Source organism: Bombina bombina, chromosome 5, assembly GCF_027579735.1.
Source record: "Bombina bombina isolate aBomBom1 chromosome 5, aBomBom1.pri, whole genome shotgun sequence".
In the NCBI taxonomy this organism is placed as follows: Eukaryota; Metazoa; Chordata; class Amphibia; order Anura; family Bombinatoridae; genus Bombina; species Bombina bombina.
Genome location: NC_069503.1, coordinates 910,764,989 through 910,792,392, shown reverse-complemented (window position 1 = coordinate 910,792,392; position 27,404 = coordinate 910,764,989). Strand labels below are relative to the sequence as shown.

General features: G+C 37.8%; 1 protein-coding gene across 1 annotated transcript in view; it reads left to right on the top strand.

Annotated features, from left to right (window-relative positions):
- The window catches only part of ASPH (aspartate beta-hydroxylase), a 300,885-nt gene that overhangs the window by 238,519 nt on the left and 34,962 nt on the right, over window positions 1–27,404 (top strand). Inside the window, exons 9-10 of the mRNA XM_053715890.1 lie at window positions 15,404–15,541; window positions 23,008–23,143. Of these exons, the coding sequence (XP_053571865.1) occupies window positions 15,404–15,541; window positions 23,008–23,143 (274 nt within the window). The remainder of the gene's footprint in view (window positions 1–15,403; window positions 15,542–23,007; window positions 23,144–27,404) is intronic.

Here is a 27,404-nt window from a genome sequence, read left to right as displayed (position 1 = left end):
CTAGAATTCAAGGAACTTCCCCCAAAGGGAAGGTTCCACATGTCTCACTTATCTTCAAACCAAATAAAGAGACAGGCATTCTTACATTGTGTAGAAGACCTGTTAAAGATGGGAGTGATACACCCAGTTCCAACTGTGGAACAAGGTCAGGGGTTTTACTCAAATCTGTTTGTAGTTCCCAAAAAAGAGGGAACTTTCAGACCAATTCTGGATTTAAAAATTCTAAACAAATTTCTCAGAGTTCCAACGTTCAAAATGGAAACCATTCGAACAATTTTACCTACAATCCAGGAGGGTCAATTTATGACTACCGTGGATTTAAAGGATGCGTATCTACATATTCCTATCCACAAAGATCATCATCAGTTCCTAAGGTTCGCCTTTCTGGACAAACATTACCAGTTCGTGGCTCTCCCATTCGGGCTAGCCACTGCTCCAAGGATTTTCACAAAGGTGCTCGGGTCCCTTCTAGCGGTCCTAAGACCAAGGGGTATTGCAGTGGCACCTTATCTGGACGACATTCTAATCCAAGCGTCGTCTCTTTCCAAAGCAAAGGCTCATACAGACATTGTTCTAGCCTTTCTCAGATCTCACGGGTGGAAGGTGAATGTAGAAAAGAGTTCCCTGTCTCCGTCGACAAGAGTTCCCTTTTTGGGAACAATAATAGATTCTTTAGAAATGAAGATCTTCCTGACAGAAGTCAGAAAGTCAAAGCTTCTAAACGCTTGTCAAGTTCTTCACTCTATTCTGCAGCCTTCCATAGCTCAGTGCATGGAAGTAGTAGGGCTGATGGTTGCAGCAATGGACATAGTTCCTTTTGCTCGAATTCATCTAAGACCATTACAACTGTGCATGCTCAAGCAGTGGAATGGGGACTATACAGACTTGTCTCCAATTATTCAAGTAGACCAGATAACCAGAGACTCACTCCGTTGGAGGTTGACCCAGGATCACCTGTCCCAGGGAATGAGTTTCCGCAGACCAGAGTGGGTCATTGTCACGACCGACGCCAGTCTATTAGGCTGGGGCGCTGTCTGGGATTCCCTGAAAGCTCAGGGTCTATGGTCTCGGGAAGAGTCTCTTCTCCCGATAAACATCCTGGAACTGAGAGCGATATTCAATGCTCTCCGGGTTTGGCCTCAACTAGCGAAGGCAGGATTCATAAGATTCCAGTCAGACAACATGACGACTGTAGCTTACATCAACCATCAGGGGGGAACAAGGAGTTCCTTGGCGATGAGAGAGGTGTCCAAAATCATCAAATGGGCGGAGGATCACTCCTGCCACCTATCTGCAATTCACATCCCAGGAGTAGACAACTGGGAGGCGGATTACCTGAGTCGTCAGACTTTCCATCCGGGGGAGTGGGAACTTCACCCGGAGGTTTTTGCCCAGTTGACTCAATTATGGGGCATTCCAGACATGGATCTGATGGCGTCTCGTCAGAACTTCAAGGTTCCTTGCTACGGGTCCAGATCCAGGGATCCCAAGGTGACTCTAGTGGATGCATTAGTGGCGCCTTGGTCGTTCAACCTAGCTTATGTGTTTCCACCGTTCCCTCTCCTTCCCAGGCTTGTAGCCAGGATCAAACAGGAGAAGGCCTCTGTGATTCTGATAGCTCCTGCGTGGCCGCGCAGGACTTGGTATGCAGACCTGGTGAATATGTCATCGGCTCCACCATGGAAGCTACCTTTGAGACAGGATCTTCTAGTACAAGGTCCATTCGAACATCCAAATCTAGTTTCTCTGCAGCTGACTGCTTGGAAATTGAACGCTTGATTTTATCCAAGCGTGGGTTTTCAGATTCAGTGATAGATACTCTGGTCCAAGCCAGAAAACCTGTGACTAGAAAGATTTACCATAAAATATGGAAAAGATATATCTGTTGGTGTGAATCCAAGGGATTCTCCTGGAGTAAGATTAAAATTCCTAGGATCCTCTCCTTTCTCCAAGAAGGTTTGGATAAGGGATTGTCAGCGAGTTCTCTGAAAGGACAGATTTCTGCTTTATCTGTCTTGTTACACAAACGACTGGCAGCTGTGCCAGATGTACAAGCTTTTGTACAGGCTTTGGTTAGAATCAAGCCTGTTTACAGACCCTTGACTCCTCCCTGGAGTCTAAATTTAGTTCTTTCAGTTCTTCAAGGGGTTCCGTTTGAACCCTTACATTCCATAGATATCAAGTTACTATCTTGGAAAGTTTTGTTTTTGGTTGCTATTTCTTCTGCTAGAAGAGTTTCTGAATTATCTGCTTTGCAGTGTGACCCACCCTATCTGGTGTTCCATTCAGATAAGGTTGTTTTGCGTACCAAGCCTGGTTTTCTTCCAAAAGTTGTTTCCAACAAGAACATTAACCAGGAAATAGTTGTTCCTTCTTTGTGTCCGAATCCAGTTTCAAAGAAGGAACGTTTGTTACACAATTTAGATGTAGTCCGTGCTTTAAAGTTCTATTTAGAAGCAACAAAGGATTTCAGACAAACTTCTTCTTTGTTTGTCGTTTATTCTGGTAAGAGGAGAGGACAAAAAGCTACTGCTACCTCTCTTTCTTCCTGGCTGAAAAGCATCATCCGATTGGCTTATGAGACTGCCGGACGGCAGCCTCCTGAACGAATCACAGCTCACTCTACTAGGGCTGTGGCTTCCACATGGGCCTTCAAGAATGAGGCTTCTGTTGATCAGATATGTAAGGCAGCGACTTGGTCTTCTCTGCACACTTTTGCCAAATTTTACAAATTTGATACTTTTGCTTCTTTGGAGGCTATTTTTGGGAGAAAGGTTTTGCAAGCCGTGGTGCCTTCTGTTTAGGTAACCTGATTTGCTCCCTCCGTTCATCCGTGTCCTAAAGCTTTGGTATTGGTTCCCACAAGTTATGGATGACGCTGTGGACCGGACACACCAATGTTGGAGAAAACAGAATTTATGCTTATCTGATAAATTACTTTCTCCAACGGTGTGTCCGGTCCATGGCCCGCCCTGGTTTTTTAATCAGGTTTGAAAAATTTCTTTCTCTATACACTACAGTCACCACGGCACCCTATAGTTTCTCCTTTTTTTCTCCTAACCGTCGGTCGAATGACTGGGGGGGCGGAGCCTGGGAGGGACTATATGGACAGCTTTTGCTGTGCTCTTTGCCATTTCCTGTTGGGGAAGAGAATATTCCCACAAGTTATGGATGACGCCGTGGACCGGACACACCGTTGGAGAAAGTAATTTAAATTCTGTTTTTTTTTATTTTTTGGGGTGGGGTTTTTTTTTCAGATTAGGGCTTTGGGCAACGTGTTAAATAGCTGAATGCCCTTTTAAGGGCTGTGAAAAAGAGCTGAATGCCCTTTTAAGGGACATGCCCATACAAATGCCCCTTTAGGGGCAATGGGTAGCTTAGGTTTTTTTTAGAAGTAGGTTTTTTATTTTGGGGGGTTGGTTGGGTGATGGATTTTACTGTTGGGGGAACTTTGTATTCTTTTCCAGGTAAAACAGCTGTTTAACTTAGGGTAATGCCCTTTAAAAGACCCTTTTAAGGGCTATTGGTAGTTTATTGTAGGTTAGGGTGTGTTTTTATTTTGGGGGGGGGCTTTTTTATTTTTATAGAGCTATTAGATTAGGTGTAATTGTTTTTATTTTTGATAATTTCGTTTTTTGTAATCTTAGAGTTTTTTATTTTTTGTAATTTAGCATTTATTGCTTTTTGTAATTTTATATTTTTTTAAAAAATTTCGTAGTATTAGATTTTTTAAAATTTGTAATTTAGATTTTTTTAATTGGTAGTTTTTTTTATTTTTTTATTAGAATAGTAATGTTAGGTTAATTTATAGTTTAATCTTATTTTTTTTTTATTTCACAGGTTAGTTTTTATTTATTTTAAGATAGTTATATTGTAATTTTAATTTAAAGTTGGGGGGTGTTAGTTTAAGGGGATAATAGTTTAATTTAGTGTTTTGCAATGTGGGGAGGCAGCGGTTTAGGGGTTAATAGGTTTATTTAGGTGTCAGTGAGCTGCGGAATAGGGGATAATAATTATATTTAATGTTGGGGAGTGGCGGATTAGGGGTTAATAACTTTTATTAGTGTAGGTGATGTCTGGGAGAGGAGGAATAGGGGTTAATAATTATATTTAGTGTCAGCGATGTCGGGGAGTAGCAGATTAGGGGTGTTTAGACTAGGGGTTTATGTTAGGGTGTTAGGTTTAAATGTAACTTTCTTTTCCCCATAGACATCAATGGGATTGCGTTACGGCGATTGCCATTCTGAGATCGCAGGTGTTAATTTTTTTCCAACACTTCCTCCCCATTGATGTCTATGGGGGAAAGCGTGCACGAGCATGTTAACTCAGCCATTGGCTTTTGTCCGGTATGGAGCTTAACGCACCATAACGCACAGCACAAAGAGGTTTTTCAGTAACTCGTAATGGCAGCACTATGGAGAGTGCAATAACGCAAATTTTTTGGCTTTAGTTTCGCACCCTGTTTAGCGCAAAACTCGTAATTTAGGTGAAGGTTAGGGATTTTAATATACTGTTTAAAATAAAGACCAAGAACAGAAATGTGATGGGCGTGTCTTGATTTTAATTTTCCCTTTTATAATAAAAAAGGTAGAATTATATAAAGTGAATTTGACCAGGGTAGCTACACTTCTCAATCCTATGGATTTCCTTTTTATACCCAGATATTGGAAAAATTTCAGATGGCAAATTAAGTGATAAGTGAATTCTTCGAGAAACCATTTGTATAGTTTATATGCGATCATATTTTAAATGCATGGACTTACATTCCCTGGATCTTTGGTCTGGGGAAAATATCCTGAAAATATTGAGTACTTGTATATAACACAATGCTGCAAATGTGTGGTGGGAGAAACATGACATTTTTAATATCATGCAGTATATAAAAATAGTTTGACTAGCTTATCTCTTTTACATTTTTTAAATGATAAATGTGCTGTGACTAATCAAGAAGACAAAAAATAACTTGCACATATATTTAAAGAATTTCTTAATAAGGATACTAGTCACAAGCTGGGCCGTCATTTTCAAAAATAATCTATACTGTTTTTTAAAACCACAAGACCCCATTCCAATCCACAAGCATTGGAGCAGGAGTGATTATTTGACTTAATTTCCTAACGCCTAGATTTAGAGTTCTGCGGCCAAAGGGGTGCGTTAGCTACGCTGGCTTTTTTTCACACGCACCTTTTAAATACCGCTGGTATTTATAGTTCACAGAATGGCTGGGTTTTCAGTGCGTTAGGCTCCAAAAAGGGAGCATAGAACATAATTTAACGCCACTGCAACTCTAGATACCAGCGGTGCTTACGGAAGCGGCCAGCTTCAAAAACGTGCTCGTGCACGATTCCCCCATAGGAAACAATGGGGCCATTTGAGCTAAAAAAAAACTAACACCTGCAAAAAAGCAGCGTTCAGCTCCTAACGCAGCCCCATTGTTTTCTATGGGGAAAAACTTCACACGTCTGCACCTAACACTCTAACATGTACCCCGAGTCTAAACACCCCAAACCTTACACTTATTAACCCCTATTCTGCCGCCCCCGCTATCGCTGACACCTGCATATTTTTTTTAACCCCTAATCTGCCGCTCCGTAAACCGCCGCTACTTACATTATCCCTATGTACCCCTAATCTGCTGCCCCTAACACCGCCGACCCCTATATTATATTAATTAACCCCTAATCTGCCCCCCACAACGTCGCCTCCACCTGCCTACACTTATTAACCCCTAATCTGTCGACCGGACCGCGCCGCTATTATAATAAAGTTATTAACCCCTAATCCGCCTCACTCCCGCCTCAATAACCCTATAATAAATAGTATTCACGCCTAATCTGCCCTCCCTAACATCGCCGACACCTATCTTCAAACATTAACCCCTAATCTGCCGACTGGAGCTCACCGCTATTATAATAAATGTATTAACCCCTAAAGCTAAGTCTAACCCTAACACCCCCCTAAGTTAAATATAATTTTTATCTAACGAAATAAATTAACTCTTATTAAATAACTTATTCCTATTTAAAGCTAAATACTTACCTGTAAAATAAACCGTAATATAGCTACAATATAAATTATAATTATATTATAGCTATTTTAGGATTAATATTTATTTTACAGGCAACTTTGTATTTATTTTAACAAGGTACAATAGCTATTAAATAGTTAATAACTATTTAATGACTACCTAGTTAAAATAATTACAAAATTACCTGTAAAATAAATCCTAACCTAAGTTACAATTAAACCTAACACTACACTATCAATAAATTAATTAAATACAATACCTACAATTATCTACAATTAAACCTAACACTACACTATCAATAAATTATTTAAATAAAATATCTACAAATAACTACAATGAAATAAACTAACTAAAGTACAAAAAATAAAAAAGAACCAAGTTACAAAAAATAAAAAAATATTTACAAACATTAGAAAAATATTACAACAATTTTAAACTAATTACACCTACTCTAAGCCCCCTAATAAAATAACAAAGCCCCCCAAAATAAAAAATGCCCTACCCTATTCTAAATTAAAAAAGTTCAAAGCTCTTTTACCTTACCAGCCCTGAACAGGGCCCTTTGCGGGGCATGCCCCAAAGAATTCAGCTCTTTTGCCTGTAAAAAAAACACATACAATACCCCCCCAACATTACAACCCACCACCCACATACCTCTAATCTAACCCAAACCCCCCTTAAATAAACCTAACACTAAGCCCCTGAAGATCTCCCTACCTTGTCTTCACCTCACCGGGTCCCGATCTGTCCAGAAGAGCCTCCGATGTCTTGATCCAAGCCCAAGCGGGGGGCTGAAGAGTGACGTCCATCCTCGGGCTGAAGTCTGGATCCAAGCGGCGGCTGAAGAAATCCATCATCGGCTGAAGTCGGAAGTCCATCATCGGGATGAAGTCTTCTATCAAGCCGCATCTTCAATCTTCTTTCTTCTGGAGCAGAGCGGAGCCATCTTCTTTCCAACCGACGCGGAACATCCTCTTCAACCGACGCCTACTCGCCGAATGACGGTTCCTTTAAATGACGTCATCCAAGATGGCGTCCCTCGAATTCCGATTGGCTGATAGGATTCTATCAGCCAATCGGAATTAAGGTAGGAATATTCTGATTGGCTGATGGAATCAGCCAATCAGAATCAAGTTCAATCCGATTGGCTGATCCAATCAGCCAATCAGATTGAGCTCGCATTCTATTGGCTGATCGGAACAGCCAATAGAATGCGAGCTCAATCTGATTGGCTGATTGGATCAGCCAATCGGATTGAACTTGATTCTGATTGGCTGATTCCATCAGCCAATCAGAATATTCCTACCTTAATTCCGATTGGCTGATAGAATCCTATCAGCCAATCGGAATTCGAGGGACGCCATCTTGGATGACGTCATTTAAAGGAACCGTCATTCGGCGAGTAGGCGAGGATGTTCCTCGTCGGTTGGAAAGAAGATGGCTCTGCTCCAGAAGAAAGAAGATTGAAGATGCGGCTTGATAGAAGACTTCATCCCGATGATGGACTTCCGACTTCAGCCGATGATGGATTTCTTCAGCCGCCGCTTGGATCCAGACTTCAGCCCGAGGATGGACGTCACTCTTCAGCCCCCCGCTTGGACTTGGATCAAGACATCGGAGGCTCTTCTGGACAGATCGGGACCCGGTGAGGTGAAGACAAGGTAGGGAGATCTTCAGGGGCTTAGTGTTAGGTTTATTTAAGGGGGGTTTGGGTTAGATTAGGGGTATGTGGGTGGTGGGTTGTAATGTTGGGGGGGGGGGTATTATATGTGTTTTTTTTACAGGCAAAAGAGCTGAATTCTTTGGGGCATGCCCCGCAAAGGGCCCTGTTCAGGGCTGGTAAAGTAAAAGAGCTTTGAACTTTTTTAATTTAGAATAGGGTAGGGCATTTTTTATTTTGGGGGGCTTTGTTATTTTATTAGGGGGCTTAGAGTAGGTGTAATTAGTTTAAAATTGTTGTAATATTTTTCTAATGTTTGTAAATATTTTTTTATTTTTTGTAACTTTGTTCATTTTTATTTTTTGTACTTTAGTTAGTTTATTTCATTGTAGTTATTTGTAGATATTTTATTTAAATAATTTATTGATAGTGTAGTGTTAGGTTTAATTGTAGATAATTGTAGGTATTGTATTTAATTAATTTATTGATAGTGTAGTGTTAGGTTTAATTGTAGATAATTGTAGGTAGTTTATTTAATTTATTTATTGATAGTGTAGTGTTAGGTTTAATTGTAACTTAGGTTAGGATTTATTTTACAGGTAATTTTGTAATTATTTTAACTATTTTAGCTATTAAATAGTTCTTAACTATTTAATAGCTATTGTACCTGGTTAAAATAAATACAAAGTTGCCTGTAAAATAAATATTAATCCTAAAATAGCTATAATATAATTATAATTTATATTGTAGCTATATTAGGGTTTATTTTACAGGTAAGTATTTAGATTTAAATAGGAATAATTTATTTAATAAGAGTTAATTTATTTAGTTAGAATAAAATTATATTTAACTTAGGGGGGTGTTAGGGTTAGGGTTAAAATTAGCTTTAGGGGTTAAAAAATTTATTAGAGTAGCGGTGAGCTCCGATCGGCAGATTAGGGGTTAATACTTGAAGTTAGGTGTCGGCGATGTTAGGGAGGGCAGATTAGGGGTTAATACTATTTATTATAGGGTTATTGAGGCGGGAGTGAGGCGGATTAGGGGTTAATAACTTTATTATAATAGCGGCGTGGTCCGCTCGGCAGATTAGGGGTTAATAAGTGTAGGCAGGTGGAGGCGACGTTGTGGGGGGCAGATTAGGGGTTAATAAATATAATATAGGGGTCGGCGGTGTTAGGGGAAGCAGATTAGGGGTACATAGCTATAATGTAGCTGGCGGCGGCGTGCGGACGGCAGATTAGGGGTTTATAAGTGTAGGTAGGTGTCGGCGACGTTGGGGGGGGCAGATTAGGGGTTAATAAATATAATATATTGGTCGGCGGTGTTAGGGGCAGCAGATTAGGGGTACATAGGGATAACGTAGTTGGCGGCAGTGTACGGAGCGGAAGATTAGGGGTTAAAAAATGTTAATAGAGTGGCGGCGATGTGGGGGGGCCTCGGTTTAGGGGTACATAGGTGGTTTATGGGTGTTAGTGTACTTTAGAGCACAGTAGTTAAGAGCTTTATAAACCGGCGTTAGCCCAGAAAGCTCTTAACTACTGACTTTTTTCTGCGGCTGGAGTTTTGTCGTTAGAGTTCTAACGCTCACTTCAGACACGACTCTAAATACCGTCGTTAGAAAGATCCCATTGAAAAGATAGGATACGCAATTGACGTAAGGGGATCTGCGGTATACAAAAGTCGCGGCTGCAAAGTGAGCGTTAGACCCTTTCCTGACTGACTCCAAATACCAGCGGTAGCCTAAAACCAGCGTTAGGAATCTCTAACGCTGGTTTTGACGGCTACCGCCCAACTCTAAATCTAGGCCTAAGACATTCCAATCCATTTGAATAGGCATAATCTAAAAAAAGAAAACACCAATAGCACCACCCTATTGTAAAAATATTCTGCCTTTTGTATTATTACTTGGAAATAGTTTTTATATCAAACTAAAGGCACTATGGTGCTGTGTATTTGTGTTATTAATATTTCGAATCAGTTAGATTACTGAATAGATTACACTTCTAGGACTTCATTGATTGTGTATAAATGTCATATTATAACATCATGTTGTAAAGTTTTTTGTTTGTTTTTTTTAAATATTTTTTATTGAGGTTTAAATAACACATACAAATAGAAAAGAGAAACATACATTTCCAAGTGTACAAAAATCAGTACCATCTCAATATAACATGCCTAAAATTAAACAGAATCACTGAGTGGGTTTGTGTAGCAGCATAATATTTGTACATTGGAAAAACCTCAGTTTTGAATATCAACATAAGTAATTTCCCTTTATATGGTAAGTCATAATGATAAATAGTTTTTCCTGAGAAAGGTATATCCGCTGCTCTTGGAACAAATTTGGAGAGGGGAGTATGAGGGATTATAAGTAAAAGGACCACTTACGGGTCAATTTTCAAAAATGAACAAACATAATAACAATAATGGAGCCAACAGTATTGATATTTCAGAGGGACCATATGAACTAAGAGTAGACTGTAGTTTCTTGGTAGGCCATAAAATTAAGGTGAATTGTTATCTATAAACCTTCAGATTTAACATAAAACAGTTGTTAGCGTATTTAAGAATAAAATATGGTACTGTATCTCCCTATATCTAAAGTTATACAGACAATTATAGAGGGGGTGGGATAGTGTAGTATAAGGTATATTTTAACAGATGAGCCTTTTCCCACTAATACTTATGTGGGTGATCTTTAATAAAAAACTAAGGTGTGCCATCTCGGCCGCAGACAGCACCACAACATAATTGGGTGTAGTAGAATGACCACCCAACCTTAAATAAAGCCCCAAAATCAATGTATGGTGAACAAAGACCTGGACTATAATAGGACATTATAGAAAGTATGAACATAATTAAGGTGTAAGTATAAGTCTCTACAAACTCATATATCCATATAGAGTTAAAGTGCTATAAGATGAACTAAGGGATTGAACGTTATACTGGTGCAATTATATAGTTTAGGGAGATAATGAGCTACTCCTAAGAAACTAACAAAGTTATGGCACTAGAGTTAGAGCAATATCCTTATTATATTTGGCTATGAATAGGCTCACTCATATTAAAATAGTTAATCAGTTTAAGGAGAACGGTAACATCAGTTATGTAAAAACATACTTAACTGTCAACAGTGATAGCAAACATTCTGAATTATCCAGTTAGGTATGAAAGCTAAAATCTACAAGCTTATCACAATGAGATAGTATAGCCTAATACATCTACAGCTCATAACAGGTTTAATGTAGATTGAATAGCTTATATATATGGTGTCAGTGTCTAATGAGCCAACTGGCTATTAAACATATGGGTATCACAAAACACTGCATGCATTTATAGAAATAAAGGGAACGTATGGAAACAAAATGCAGTAGTGTGTATATTAAAGCAACCTTTAACAATTATTAAAGTCACATAAAGTCCTCCAAAACATAGAAGCTTATAGGTCTCTTAGGACACATACCTAGAAGGTTGTCACTAAGCTGTGGACTCTAACTGACCAAACATTAACTCTTGGTGTTTGTTGGCCATATATGAGCTATGGGAACTCAACCTGGCAAATATTGCAGGTTCTAAAATATGAGTGTACAGTGAAATATTGGACCATCAGAAATCAGATCAAAAGTCTTCACATAGAGGTCCAGTAAAAGGACACACTACCCCAAGTAAAATTAATTATGTAGCAGAGCTGCAGCCATCGTTAACCCACTCCGGACTTGTGGAATCAAAAGGTTTCCATATGATTATGGCTACAGTTTGATATAAGCAGAGTCCCTTCAGTGGTCAGCAGGTCTTCACGCTGGATCAAATCTGTAGTATAGTCATCATGATCGCTTGTGCAAGGTTGTAGGCAAAGGCCTGTGCAGGCATCAGGATCTTCCATCAGCTTTTCTTCAGGCACAGATGCAGCTCCATCCCTGACAGCGTCTCACTCACATTGACATCTGCCTCTGCATCGGCAGTCATATTGCGGGTCAGAATCTCTCCACAAGCCGTATCATTCAATATCACAGCAGGCCTCCTCGCCACTCTGACCGGTCCGCCAGCGGCATCCAACATCGGAGCATTGTGACCTTGTACAGAGGGGTATGTTGCCTTTTTTCCATAGTTTCAAGTGTCTCCAAAGACTTAGGCTGATTAGAGCTCATCTCTCCTTGTAGTTCCCTGTGGTTTGTTAATGCAGGGTCTAGTATCTTAGATTTGCTCACGTTTCACCACGCTGCCTTAAGATGGTCCTCCATATGAAAAAGACATTCTTGTAGTAGATAGTCTAGAGCTGTCAGCAAAGCTTGTTCCATAGGCTCCATTATAGGATTAATAATAGAAAGGTTGTAACCAAAACTGGCTATTTTAACCGGGTGAACCGGGGAGGGTTAGGCACAGATCACAGACGCATGAGCACTGCCACTGTAGGTCTTGCCGTTCTGGTACTTAAAGCTGGAAGGATAGCACCAGTTTGGATCCTAGGAAGCAGCAACTTTAGCGCTGTCTGAAATATGATATATATATATATTTAAATAATATACTTCTAATCTATACAAACAACTCAACAGATCAACCTATATATGGTCAATACAGAAATTAGATTGTTAGCTAATTGATTATTAAGTATTGATGATAACTTCTTAATGCATTTGAATGTAGGTTTTGCACTTAACCTATTATACATTTCAAGATATGTGCAATTAGCAGTTTTATATTTTTGTGAGCAATTTTTACTATTAACATTTTGTTAACCATCCTGACACTTTTAACCATCCAAAAAGTGATGAATTAACATTATTATAATATTTTGTGATACTGACAGCTTTACTTTGTAGAGACATTCCCCCTGTTTGCATTTGTCAGACTGTGAGAGTCCACGAGTCATCACATGTGTGAATATTCCCCTCCTGACCACTAGAAGGATTATCATTAATCCTAAGAATGCTGCATTAGCTGTATTAGCTAGACAAGACGTATGGCTTGTCTTGGTCTGCTGTTATGGTTTCTAAGGTTTTTTTCCTTTTCAGGGTAAAACTCTGTTTGGGCCTGGACTGAATGCTATTATTGCCATAGTCACTGGGGGTAAGGAAGCTTTTTCTGCCCCAGGATATTAAATCTAAGAGTAAGCTTAGATTTGATGGGCATTTTCGTACCTTTTGGCAAGCTAAGGCTCAGAAAGATTCCCCCTACTGCCCAAAGTTCTGGCTATTTCAATTCCTCCTGGAAGTCTAACTCTTCTTGGTCCAAAAACAAACAGCCCAATAGGTCTACACCAGCTCCCAAGACTGCCTGAAGGTGCAGCCCACATACCAGATCAGCCTCTGGTTGGGAAAGTTTGAGTCTCTTGAAGGGGATCTGTTCAGGATCCCTGGGTATTGCACCTAATCTCCTAGGGGTATCAAATATGTTTTTCTTTAAGGCCTTCATCGAAACAAAAAAAAGGATAATAAAGAATTGTATTGTGTTGCATTGACTATGGTGTAGAGCAGTGTTTTTCAACCAGTGTGCCGTGAGAGATCCTCAGGTGTGCCGCGGCAGACTGACAACAGTGTGACATATTTTTTATAGTTTGCTTGTTTTTTATTCTGACAATCATTATGATTGTTTGTGAATGAATGTCAATATGTCATGTATAGTTTGTAGGAGGCATGGCGTGACAGCACAGTATAGTGTGTGTGTGTGTGTATGTATATATATATATATATATATATATGATGTATTAGGCTACAATGTGTGATTTTGTAACATTTTGGGATGGTGGTGTGCCACAGGATTTTTTAATGTAAAAAAATGTGCCACGGCAAAAAAAAGGTTGATAATCACTGGTGTAGAGTGTTGGGGGGGGGGGGTGTAGATTTGAAGTATATTATAGCCAGAAAGCATAGTTAGGAATCCAGCAACTTAAACAACAATAGATGTTTAAACTAAATAGATTCAGAGAGAGCATCACATTTCAAATAACTTTTTAATTTACTTCTACTTACTTGGTCTAGACTCAAAAATTGTGAACTGGGTGGAATGCTGGCTTAAGGACAGAAAACAAAGTGTCTTAGTAAATGGAGTACATTCAGCAGAGGGGGCTGTTACTAGTAGTGTTCCTCAGGGGTCACTTCTGGGGCCTGTTTTGTTTAACATATTTATCTGTGATATCAGCAAAGGGCTACAGGGGAAAGTATGTCTGTTTGCCGACATACTATTGCAGATGAGGATTGGACAAATGACTGGGATCTAAAGTTTAACACAGCAAAGTATAAAATTATGCATTTAGGGAAGAAAAATCCAAATGATAATTACAGACTCAATGACACTTTACTGACTGTTACAAATTAGGAACAGGACTTGGTAATTATTATTTCAGATGAATTAAAATTTAGTAAACAAAGTAGTACTGTAGCAAGTAAGGCCAGCAGAATGCTTGGATGTATTGGTAGAGGTATTTGCAGCAGAAATAGTAAGGTTCTTATGCCACTTTATAGATCATTCGTTAGGCCTCATCTTGAGTATTGTGTGCAGTTCTGGAGGCCATATCTTCAGAAGGGTATTAACAAACTGTGCAAATGAGGGCTACAAAATGGTATATGGTCTAAAAATAAAACTTATCAGGATAGGCTCAATGACCTAAATATGTATAGCTTAGAGGAGAGAATGAAAATAGGTGATATGATAGCAAATTTCAAGTACATTAAAGGGTTTAGTAGAACTGAGGCTGTGGGTATTTGACATAAAATAGAAAATTCAAGAACAAGGGGTCATGAGCTCAAGCTAAAGGGTAGTAGATTCAGGAGTAATTTGAGGAAGCACTACTTTACAGAAAGAGTGATTGATTTATGGAATAAACTTCCTCAATAGGTAGTAATGACAAACACTGTGGGGGACTTTAAAAATGCCTGGGACAAGCATAAGGCTATCCTACGAACTAGATAAGTTTATACTTTTAGGTAATATCGGGCAGACTTGCTGGGCCTATGACTCTTATCTGCCGTCAATATCTATGTTGCCGTCAATATCTATGTTTCTATCTAATTTGCTTAGTTCTCTTGGGATCATTTGAAGTATACCTAGGCAGGCTCAAGTGCTGGGAGCTAGTGCTGTATCTGAATCATATAAGAAAAAAAAATGGGCTTCATGTCCCTTTAAAGGGACAGTCAAGTCCAAAAAAAACTTTCATGATTTAAATAGGGCATGCAATTTTAAACAACTTCCCAATTTACTTTTATCACCAATTTTGCTTTGTTCTCTTGGTATTCTTAGTTGAAAGCTAAACCTAGGAGGTTCATATGCTAATTTCTTAGACCTTGAAGACTGCCTCTAATCTGAATACATTTTGACCACTAGAGGGCATTAGTTCACATGTTTCATATAGATAACATTGAGCTCATGCACGTAAAGTGACCTTGGAGTGAGCACTGATTGGCTAAAGTGCAAGTCTGTCAAAAGAACTGAAATAAGGGGGCAGTCAGCAGAGGCTTAGATACAAGATAATTACAGAGGTAAAACATGTATTATTATAACTGTGTTGGATATGCAAAACTGGGGAATGGGTAATAAAGGGATTATCTTTCTTTTTAAACAACAAAAATTCTGGTGTTGACTGTCCCTTTAAGTGTTTAAAATATATGTTTTCTGTTAGATATGAGGCCCTTCCAAAATTGACTTATGTGAATGCCAGACCCATATGGTTTGCTGTACACCCTGGAATTATTACAGTTTTAATTCTTTGCATTTTCTAGGCGTACAAATGGTATGAGGCTGGTCATAAGAATGGCCACTTTGCATCTGTCTGGCAGCGTTCTTTGTATAATGTTAATGGCCTCAAAGCTCAACCATGGTGGACTGCAAAAGAGACAGGGTATACCGACTTGGTAAAGGTAATCAATGACTTATATAAAATGTGTTGCATGTATCAAGTAATATCTAACATCTTTGGTTTTCTGAAAACAACTCAACAGATCAACCTATTAACAATGTTATAATTTGTTCAATTTATTGCATTTATATTTAAAGGGAGGTAAAACCCAAATTTTTTCTTTCATGATGTAGATAGAACATAACATTTTAAACATCTTTCTAATTTACTTCTATTATCATATTTTCTTCGTTTTCTTGTTATCCTTATTTGAAAAGCAAAAATGTAAGCTCAAGAGTGTGCACGTGTCTGCAGCACTATATAGCAGCTGTTTTATACATTAGCAGTAACACTAAATGGCAGCACTATTTCCTGTCCTGTAGTGCTTCAGGCATCTGCATGCTCTTTAACTAAGAATAACATGAGAATTAAACATTTTTGATCATAGAAGTAAATTGGAAACTTTTTAAAAATTTTATTCTTTATCAGAAAAATGAAAGAAAATTTTTGGGTTTAATGTCCCTTTAAGGATCTCACCGAGGCAGGTTCTAGCCACCTCCACACACTTTTGGCTGGTAATGACCAATTATGTGACTGACCAAGCAGATGTTGCTCTCACTAAAGCATCCATAGGCAGCTGAATTATATGTCTATTTATAAATATTGCCCAGTCTGTATGATTGTGCTGTACCACAAGTTTTGAGTTTGTACAAATTTATTAGAGATGGTTAACTGCAATGGTCCTAACAATAAGTGATGAAAAAACATAATTTATGCTTACCTGATAAATTAATTTATTTCATGGTGGTGAGAGTCCACAATCCATTACTCCCGTGAATTACTCTTCCCTGTCACTAGGAGGAGGTAAAGATTCCCCAACCCCAAGAGCTCTATAAAACCCCTTCCACCTCACTGGTAAACTAGTCTGATGTATAGCCAAGCAAAAAAGTAGGAAAAGTAATAACAGCAAAATAATAGGAGCAGAAAAAAAGATGTGCACAAAAATAAACAAACACCAAAAAAACAGGGAGGACTCTTGTGGACTCTCACCAATATAAAATAAATTAATTTATCAGGTAAGCATAAAAAATGTTTTCTTTCATACAGGTGGTGAGAGTCTACAATCCATTACTTGTGGAAAACTAATACCCAAGCAGAAAAGTCCACAAGTAAAGAGGACGGGGCAAGCATGACATATAGATAAATCTATCTACAGTCTCTTTTTTTCACAATACTAAACATAACAAAACTAAGTCAACCAGAGATTACTGCTCAAAGCACTTGCTACCAAAGACTGCTTTAGAAAAGCAAAAAAACATCCAAAATGGAAAAATAAAGAAAAAAGTATGCAAAGTAAACCAGATAGCTGTCTAGCAAATTTGGTCAACAGAAGGTTTATTCTATAAAAAAAAACAAAATATAGCAAGTGACCTGAAAAAGGGTCAGTAATCTGATCAGGAGGAAACTGACCCACCTTCAAAAAAAAAAAAAGCCAAAGACACAGCTGTAGCTATCTTGTCCTTTCCTAGAACCAGAAAAAAAGAACAAACAAACTAGAGGATTATCTGAAATCCTATATATCCTGTAGAAAAAACTACAAGGCCAAATTATTGAAATCTTAGGACAAAAAGAAGCAACAACCATTTCCAATTTATATTGTCCGAAGACACCAATTTAGGCAAAAAAATCCTCAAAACTGCCTTATCCTGGTGGAAAAAAAACAAGATAAGAAAAGACAAAAGAGAGAGAGCAGACTACTCAGAAACTCTCCTAACTAAAAAAATGCCAAATGAAACAAAACTTTAAGACAAAAGCACATATGCAAAGGCTCAAAAAGTGGAGCCTGCAAAAACCCTTAAAATCAAATTAAGGTTTCTAGGAGGAAACATGGCTTTACTACAGGCTTCTTAATCCTACTAAGGCCAGAATAAAACATAGAATCTCAAGAAGATTAGCAATCTTCCTGTGAAACAAAAATAGAAATAGAAAGAGAAAACTGATACTTCAAAGAACTGGTATATAAATCCAAACAAACCTGAAGAAAATACAGAATCCTAGGATTTAAAAAAGAAAACTAGGAAAAAACATAAACCATACACCAGGAAATAAAGGCCTTGCAAACCTTATGGAAAACCTTTCTGATAACAAGTTAACAATCCTAAAACAAATATTCAACTACAGAAACAGAAAAAACCTCTTTGTCTAAGAACTAACTATTCAATCTCAAAACCATCAAACTAGAAACTTGAAATCCTGATGAAAGAGCGGACCTTGAGACATAAGATCTAGCCACAGAGAAAGAGACTATGGAGGACAACTGGACATCTGCAGTAGATCTGCAAACCAGATTCTGCGAGGCCAAGCCAGAGCAAAAAGAATCACAGATAATCTATCCGGGTAGATCATGGCAATCATCTTTGGAAAAACAACCAAAGGAGAAAAAGAAAGAGACTAAATGAAATAACCAAGGAGCTATAAGAGCATCCACAAACTCTGATTGAGGAACCCTGGACCTCACAATAACACATAGGAAGCTATATGTTCAACAGAGAAGCCATCAGATTTATCTCTTAGAGACCCCAAAGTATCACAATCTAATAGAAAATATCCAGATAAAGATAGCATTCCCCTGAAACACTGCTTCCTATTTACTCACCCCTAGAAAATAGACTGCAAAGATAAGACCAAAATCGTCCTCTGACCAGGAAAAAATCTGAGATACTTCCCTCATGGCTAAGTGACTGAGAGTTCCCCCTTGATGATTGATATATACCACTGCTATGACATTGTCTGAAAAACCCCACAGATGAGGCTCCTTCTCAGCAGGGGCAAACTCTAAACAGCCTTGAAATTAAACAAAGCTCCAAAATATTTATTGGAAAACACTTCACCCAAGGAGACCAAACTCCCTGTGCTTTCAGAGATCCCCAAAACTGCACCCCTGCCTGAAAAACTTGCATCTGTCATTATCACAGACTAGATTAGATGAACAAACAAAGCTCCCAGAAAGATAGGCTGATAATCCAGCCATCAAGACAGGGACAGCCATGTCATGGGGTCCAAAGAAATTATCTGAGGGAGCTGATCAAGATCCCGACACCATAGCTGAAGCATACAAAACTGAAGAGGCCTCATGAGAACCAAGCAAATGGAATGTCATCCAAAATGGCTATCATTAGGCCTAAAACTAAACTACCATGCAAAAATGCTACCAAAGGAAATAGAACAGACTAAGATTAGAGTCAAGCTAAAACCAGCTACAACCTTCTCTGATCTGTAAAATAAATCTAATGGAGACTGAATCTAATTAAAAACAAGAGTACTCTTATGAAAATTAATTCTTCAACCATTTTTCTGAAGAAGGAACAACAAACAGTTGTCTAATCACAGACAAATGAGTACCCAGATCATTTGAAAATATCATGAAAGCAGAAAAGCAGACCAAATGGAATAACAAACTGCAAATGAAGATCTTTGTGAATAGGAATATGAAGAAAAATATCATATAAATCTATTATGGACATAAACAAAATAAGAGGCAGAATAGTCCGAATAGATCCCATTTTGAACAAATAAAGTCAGAAAAAAATATCTCAGAGCCTTAAAATCCAAAACAAGATATTTGAAAAAAATCTCAACCCATGTTCCAAAACTCAGAACTGGTACAAATACTACCATTAATCCCAGATCAGAAATATACTGAAAACAGGCCTTTTCCTACACATGATCCTTTGGAATATAGGACAGAAAAAAACATCCCCTGGGAGGTCTCTTCCTAAAACCTATTCAGTAAGAGAAACTAAAGGACAGACTGAAACCAAGACTCCCGTAAAAATAAAAAGTGTCCTACACCCTACCAGAATATTTGAATCACAGGGCCGCATCTTCATGCTGACTTGAATGAGAAAGAAGGTTACTTAGACATAAACAAATTCAAATTTGACTTCCATGCAAAACTGGAAGATCCATGTCTCTGAGAAGGAAAAGAGGTTTACTGTTCCTTGTTTAAACAAAAGGAACCAAAATAATTTAACAGCTTTAAATTTACCCATAGAATTCTTGCCCTGGGAAAGAAAAAAACACCCTACCTCCAGACACAGATCAAATAATAGAATCTAAACCAGAATCATACAACATCTTTCTAAGAAAAGAAACAAATGTTTGGATTTAGAAACCATATAATCTAATTATCAAATTTAAACAAAGCCAAAGGACACAGAACATCTTTACTACTAAAAAGATAAGATTATTACACCAAAAGGAAGAAGCTGCAACCAGACAGACAATACAGCATTGCTGGCCTAAAAAGAAAACCTACTTCCTGAAAGGCTCTCCTATGAAATAATTCCAGATACCACCAAAGAAATGATAGTTTACACTGACAGACTCCCAAAGTTCAATAATAGAGGCAAAGAAAAAAATCCCTTAAAAACTTGCCAAAAGATTAAAAGGACTACCTGTCTTAGACCACTCCTAGAAACTATTTCAGAGACAAGAACAGAGACAGGGACAGGAAGAATAAAATTCCAAATGTTAAACAGACTTATCTTCATGTATCTTAGGATCTTGAAACCCCAAAATACCTAATACCTCTTCTAAAAAAGAGAATGAAGAGGATAAAAGTAGTTTTAGCAACAGAAACAGAAGGTTCCATGATAGTGAAAACTACAAAAAAAATAGCACAATCATAAAACTATATCACCCTTTAAAAAGAGCTCTAAAAGCAAGGAATATCCAGAGGTTGCAGAGAGCTAGTCCAACACCAAAAAAATCTAACACGTGTGAATAACAGAGTGTATTAAAAAAACGACGTCCTAATAGCACATTCAAAACAGAAAGGGAACTGGCACATAAACCAACATGAGTAAAAGAAAACCAATGTGCTCAAAAATTAAAACCAATGTGTGCTATCCCGATCGCTGATGTACACTAACCTGAACGGCCATTGTGCACTAACCTAAAAACTGACGCTTGCAAACCCAATCTACGCAAATAAAACGCAAGAAAAAATTTAAAGGAGAATAGAGCCTTAAAAATAAAAAAACCATACTAAACAAATATATAGAATGCATATAAAAAACTGTCCCCAGGCTACAGAGTACAAAAGTGTACAAACTATATAGCCCAACTAGCTAAATGAGTGCCTCTAAATAAAAAATGTACTTACCCATAGGCACCCAACTACTGGACATCTTCTAACTGGGATCCAGTAGAAAGCCAAACCAGTGCTGAAACATAACAGCAGAGCATATGGAATAGGAGTATACCGACAATCTAAAAGGAAGAGGCTAAGGACAGGTCCCCACAACACCTGTGGAAGGTTTGTGACTAACTCCAATAGGGTGCAATTGTGCCATTATCACATTCTCCCAATACATCCTTCTGTTTAACAGCAGCACTCTTAGGGGAAATGGGCCTTAACTCAATCTGAGAACCCCTCTCACAGAAAAACATCTGGAGCACCTTCATTCTTCACCTTCCTCCAGCATAGGCAAAGACAAGACTAGTTACCAATAAGGTGGGAGGGGTTTTATAGAACTCTTGGGGTTTGGGAATCTTTTCCGCCTCCTAGTGGCCAGGAAGAGTATTTCCCAGGACTAAGGAATCGTAAACTCTCATCACCTGTATAAAAGAAAATGCATTAGGAAGGTAGACTAAAATGTATAGTAATTCTATTTAAATTAACAAGCCAGTATACAGAGTTATGACTTTTTTATTAGCTCACGCAGCAAACTTAAGAAATTTGAGTTTCTTATTTTTATACACAAATTTGATAAATTTAGAGTAGGCAATATTAGTTTGAGTCTCACCCCATATCTATTTCCCTTCACAACATAGGAAAATAGTTTGAGTTGACAACTTTTCAATTTAGAATGATGATTATCATTTTTCAAGCTTCTAAATATTTCTCTATTTACTTTTAAGATTTGTACAATGGTATATCTCATATCCACATAGCAGCCACATTGTCTCCCTACACTTTGCTATAACTTTTTTTCAACTGAGTCTGCAGTGTCTGGAAAATTGGTTGAATTATGTTACTAGGATACATAAACAAAACTGTTATTTTAGGTCATTTTCAAAGGCTGCATTGAGAAGAAAATGCTTTGGTCAAGTTAAAGCACAAAGCACACAGGAGATGAGTTATTAGAGCTAGGCCAGCAAGTTAACAAAGCTCTGGTGTATGGCTAAATGGACAGGCTTGAAAGTCAGAAGGATAATTCTGTAGTTGATCTAAAATGTAATGTGAAACCAATAAAACAATTTAAATATATACTACAGTATATATATATATATATATATATATATATATATATATATATATATATATATATATATATATATATATATAAAATACATGGAGCTGTTTTGTAAAAAGGGAAATCATAGCAAAAATCACCAGCTTTTTGTGTAGTGTCACATATAATATATATAAATTTCATTTTAACCCCTTTAGTGCCATGAGGTTTGATGGACTTGTCTTCTTCAGGTGCCGACACAGAGTTTGATCATTTGCTCTATATATAATTGGAATTGAAGTGAAGATTTTCATGCACCCAATATATACACTTTTTTAACTGATGCATTTTTATTTTATTTTTTTTGCCTCTGGGTTATGATATGGTACAAATCTGCTTTTTCCCTTTATACTTTACTGTGTATATGTAACAATTTAATTTTGTTGACTGAAAGTAAATATTTTTGGGTACTCAACAGCACTCACAAGCAGCTGTGTTTGCAATAAGAGACTCAAGAAGATAACCCCAAACCACATTAGGAGAAATCACATAAAAATAACACACAGAATAGTTAAAACTCACTTGGATGCACACAGCTAAGCTAAAAGCATAAAAGTGAAGAGTTTGTTGAAGCATTTGGTCTAGTGGTAAGTCTTACCTGGGTCCTAACCTGCAGCCAAACATATTATGCTTTAAAAAAAAATTGCATAGCGATGTGCATCCAAGTGAGAGCTGACTATTCTGTGTGGTGTTATTTTTATGTGATTTCACCTATTGGACTTTACACCCAAGCTGGTCTGGGGTTATCTGCCTGAGTTGCTAATGGCAAACAATGATTGCTGAATGGTACCCAGGTCTGTGAGTTATGTATAATAGAACTACAAAGTTCACTTAAAATACAGTGAGCAAAGTCTTTATTGTGTTTTTATGTATTTTGTATATATATATATTTACAATATATATATATACTGTATATAATACTATAGTATTAGAATATAAGCATAGACAAAACATATCTTTACATGGTATAAGCATTAATCTACTAGATTCTGACTACATATTTGGAAATCATAAATTTCAGTATGTTCTGACGTTCTGGTTTAAAGCCTGTGTATAAAAGTTTAATTGTTATTTAACGGTTTTCAGCTTTAACCATATATGTTTCTGTGAAGACTTTTTAAAGCCTGTGTATAAAAGTTTAATTGTTATTTAACGGTTTTCAGCTTTAACCATATATGTTTCTGTGAAGACTTTAGAATCAAACTGGAAACTAATTCGGGATGAAGGTCTTGCAGTGATGGACAAATCCAAAGGTCTATTTGTTCCTGAAGATGAAAATCTGAGGGAAAAGGGTGACTGGAGCCAATATACTTTGTGGCAACAAGGTACACATATAAATAACTAATAACTTTATAACCCTACTTCAAAATAGTAATGTGCATACATATTTTTTATTTAGAAAGCATAGGTTATAGATGTTCTTTTAATAACTTTATTTTTCATTTTGCTTTTCTTTGTATTATTAACTTGTTGTTTATGGAAAATGTACTTATTTTGTTCACATTCTCTTACTGTAGAAATACTTAAATTTAAATGCGATAAAACTTAAAAACTCCTTTACTTAAACTATATATGTGCTCACCTTATTTCCATTGATAATTGCATTGTTTTAACTATTTGGAGAAAGGCAGCATGGTGTTTTATATAATTATTTATTTTCATTTCAAGTTTAAATCAGTTTAATGCTTTAAGGGACATGAAACCCCATTTTTTTCTGTCATGATTCAGATAGAGCATACAAATTTCAAACAACTTTCTAGCTTTGTTCAGTTCTAGTTTTGAAACAATGATTCAAGTTTGTAGGGGTTCTCCTTTTCAGGATAAAATCCCTTCATTGGTTTATTCTTAACATGAAACTCTGCACTAATCTCTTCAAGTTCCTCAGATTTGCTGGAGGAAATGGTTTTCAGTTTATGATGTCTCCTTTGATCTAACCACAGCTACAATCCTACGGCTAGATTTAGAGTTTTGTCGGTAACGACCCACGTATCTAACGCTGGCTTTTTTCTGGCCGCACCTTTAAAATAACTCTGGTATTGAGAGTCCACAGAATCGCTGCGTTAGGCTCCAAAAAGGGAGCGTACAGGCATATTTAACGCTACTGCAACTCTCTATACCAGAGTTGCTTACGGACGCGGCCAGCCTCAAAAACGTGCTCGTGCACGATTCCCCCATAGGAAACAATGGGGCTGTTTGAGCTGAAAAAAAACCTAACACCTGCAAAAAAGCCGCGTTCAGCTCCTAACGCAGCCCCATTGTTTGCTATGGGGAAACACTTCCTACGTCTGCACCTAACACTCTAACATGTACCCCGAGTCTAAATACCCCTAACCTTACACTTATTAACCTCTAATCTGCTGCCCCCGCTATCGCTGACCCCTGCATATTATTATTAACCCCTAATCTGCCGCTCCGTAAACCTCCGCTACTTACATTATCCCTATGTACCCCTAATCTGCTGCCCTAACATCGCCGACCCCTATATTATATTTATTAACCCCTAATCTGCCGCCCCCAACGTCGCCTCCACCTACCTACACTTATTAACCCCTAATCTGCCGAGCGGAGCTCACCGCTATTCTAATAAATGTATTAACCCCTAAAGCTAATTCTAACCCTAACACCCCCCTAAGTTAAATATAATTTTATTCTAACAAAATAAATTAACTCTTATTAAATAACTTATTCCTATTTAAAGCTAAATACTTACCTGTAAAATAAACCCTAATATAGCTACAATATAAATTATAATTACATTGTAGCTATTTTAGGATTAATATTTATTTTACAGGCAACTTTGTAATTATTTTAACCAGGTACAATAGCTATTAAATAGTTAAGAACTATTTAATAGTTACCTAGTTAAAATAATAACAAAATTACCTGTAAAATAAATCCTAACCTAAGTTACAATTAAACCTAACACTACACTATCATTAAATTAATTAAATAAAATACCTACAATTACCTACAATTAAACCTAACACTACACTATCAATACATTAATTAAATACAATATCTACAAATAACTACAATGAAATAAACTAACTAAAGTACAAAAAATAAAAAAGAACTAAGTTACAAAAAATAAAAAAATATTTACAAACATAAGAAAAATCTTACAACAATTTTAAACTAATTACACCTACTCTAAGCCCCCTAATAAAATAACAAAGCCCCCAAAATAAAAAAATGCCCTACCCTATTTTAAATTACTAAAGTTCAAAGCTCTTTTACCTTACCAGCCCTGAACAGGGCCCTTTGCGGGGCATGCCCCAAGAAGTTCAGCTCTTTTGCCTGTAAAAAAAAACATATAATACCCCCCCCAACATTACAACCCACCACCCACATACCCCTAATCTAACCCAAACCCCCCTTAAATAAACCTAACACTAAGCCCCTGAAGATCATCCTACCTTGTCTTCACCATACCAGGTTCACCGATCGGTCCTGGCTCCAAAATCTTCATCCAACCCAAGCGGGGGCTGGCGATCCATCATCCGGCAGCTGAAGAGGTCCAGAAGAGGCTCCAAAGTCTTCATCCTATCCAGGAAGAAGAGGCGATCCGGACCGGCAACCATCTTGATCCAAGCTGCATCTTCTATCTTCATCCGATGACGACCGGCTCCATCTTGAAGACCTCCAGCACGGATCAGTTCTCTTCTTTCGACGACTTCCCGACGAATGACGGTTCCTTTAAGGGACGTCATCCAAGATGGCGTCCCTCGAATTCCGATTGGCTGATAGGATTCTATCAGCCAATCGGAATTAAGGTAGGAAAATTCTGATTGGCTGATGGAATCAGCCAATCAGAATCAAGTTCAATCCGATTGGCTGATTCGATCAGCCAATCAGATTGAGCTCGCATTCTATTGGCTGTTCCGATCAGCCAATAGAATGCGAGCTCAATCTGATTGGCTGATCGGATCAGCCAATCGGATTGAACTTGATTCTGATTGGCTGATTCCATCAGCCAATCAGAATTTTCCTACCTTAATTCCGATTGGCTGATAGAATCCTATCAGCCAATCGGAATTCGAGGGACGCCATCTTGGATGTCGTCCCTTAAAGGAACCGTCATTCGTCGGGAAGTTGTCGGAAGAAGAGGACGGATCCGCGCTGGAGGTCTTCAAGATGGAGCCGGTCGTCATCGGATGAAGATAGAAGATGCCGCTTGGATCAAGATGGTTGCCGGTCCGGATCGCCTCTTCTTCCCGGATAGGATGAAGACTTTGGAGCCTCTTCTGGACCTCTTCAGCCGCCGGATGATGGATCGCCAGCCCCCGCTTGGGTTGGATGAAGATTTTGGAGCCAGGACCGATCGGTGAACCTGGTATGGTGAAGACAAGATAGGATGATCTTCAGGGGCTTAGTGTTAGGTTTATTTAAGGGGGGTTTGGGTTAGATTAGGGGTATGTGGGTGGTGGGTTGTAATGTTGGGGGGGGTATTGTATGTTTTTTTTTACAGGCAAAAGAGCTGAACTTCTTGGGGCATGCCCCGCAAAGGGCCCTGTTCAGGGCTGGTAAGGTAAAAGAGCTTTGAACTTTAGTAATTTAGAATAGGGTAGGGCATTTTTTTATTTTGGGGGGCTTTGTTATTTTATTAGGGGGCTTAGAGTAGGTGTAATTAGTTTAAAATTGTTGTAAGATTTTTCTTATGTTTGTAAATATTTTTTTATTTTTTGTAACTTAGTTCTTTTTTATTTTTTGTACTTTAGTTAGTTTATTTCATTGTAGTTATTTGTAGATATTGTATTTAATTAATTTATTGATAGTGTAGTGTTAGGTTTAATTGTAGATAATTGTAGGTATTTTATTTAATTTATTTATTGATAGTGTAGTGTTAGGTTTAATTGTAACTTAGGTTAGGATTTATTTTACAGGTAATTTTGTAATTATTTTAACTAGGTAACTATTAAATATTTCTTAACTATTTAATAGCTATTGTACCTGGTTAAAATAATTACAAAGTTGCCTGTAAAATAAATATTAATCCTCAAATAGCTACAATGTAATTATTCGTTATATTGTAGCTATATTACGGGTTTTTTTACAGGTAAGTATTTAGCTTTAAATAGGAATAAGTTATTTAATAAGAGATAATTTATTTCGTTAGAATAAAATTATATTTAACTTAGGGGGGTGTTAGGGTTAGGGTTAGAATTAGCTTTAGGGGTTAATAAATTTAATAGAGTAGCGGTGCAGTCCGCTCGGCAGATTAGGGGTTAATAAGTGTAGGCAGGTGGAGGCGACGTGGTGGGGGCAGATTAGGGGTTAATAAATATAATATAGGGGTCGGCGGTGTTAGGGGCAGCAGATTAGGGTTACATAAGGATAATTTAAGTAGCGGCGCTTTGCGGTCGGCAGATTAGGGGTTAATTATTGTAGGTAGTTGGCGGCGACGTTGTGGGGGGCAGATTAGGGGTTAATAAATATAATATAGGGGTCGGCGGTGTTAGGGGCAGCAGATTAGGGGTACATAAGGATAACGTAGGTGGCGGTCGGCAGATTAGGGGTTAAAAAAATTTAATCGAGTGGCGGCGATGTGGGGGGACCTCAGTTTAGGGGTACATAGGTAGTTTATGG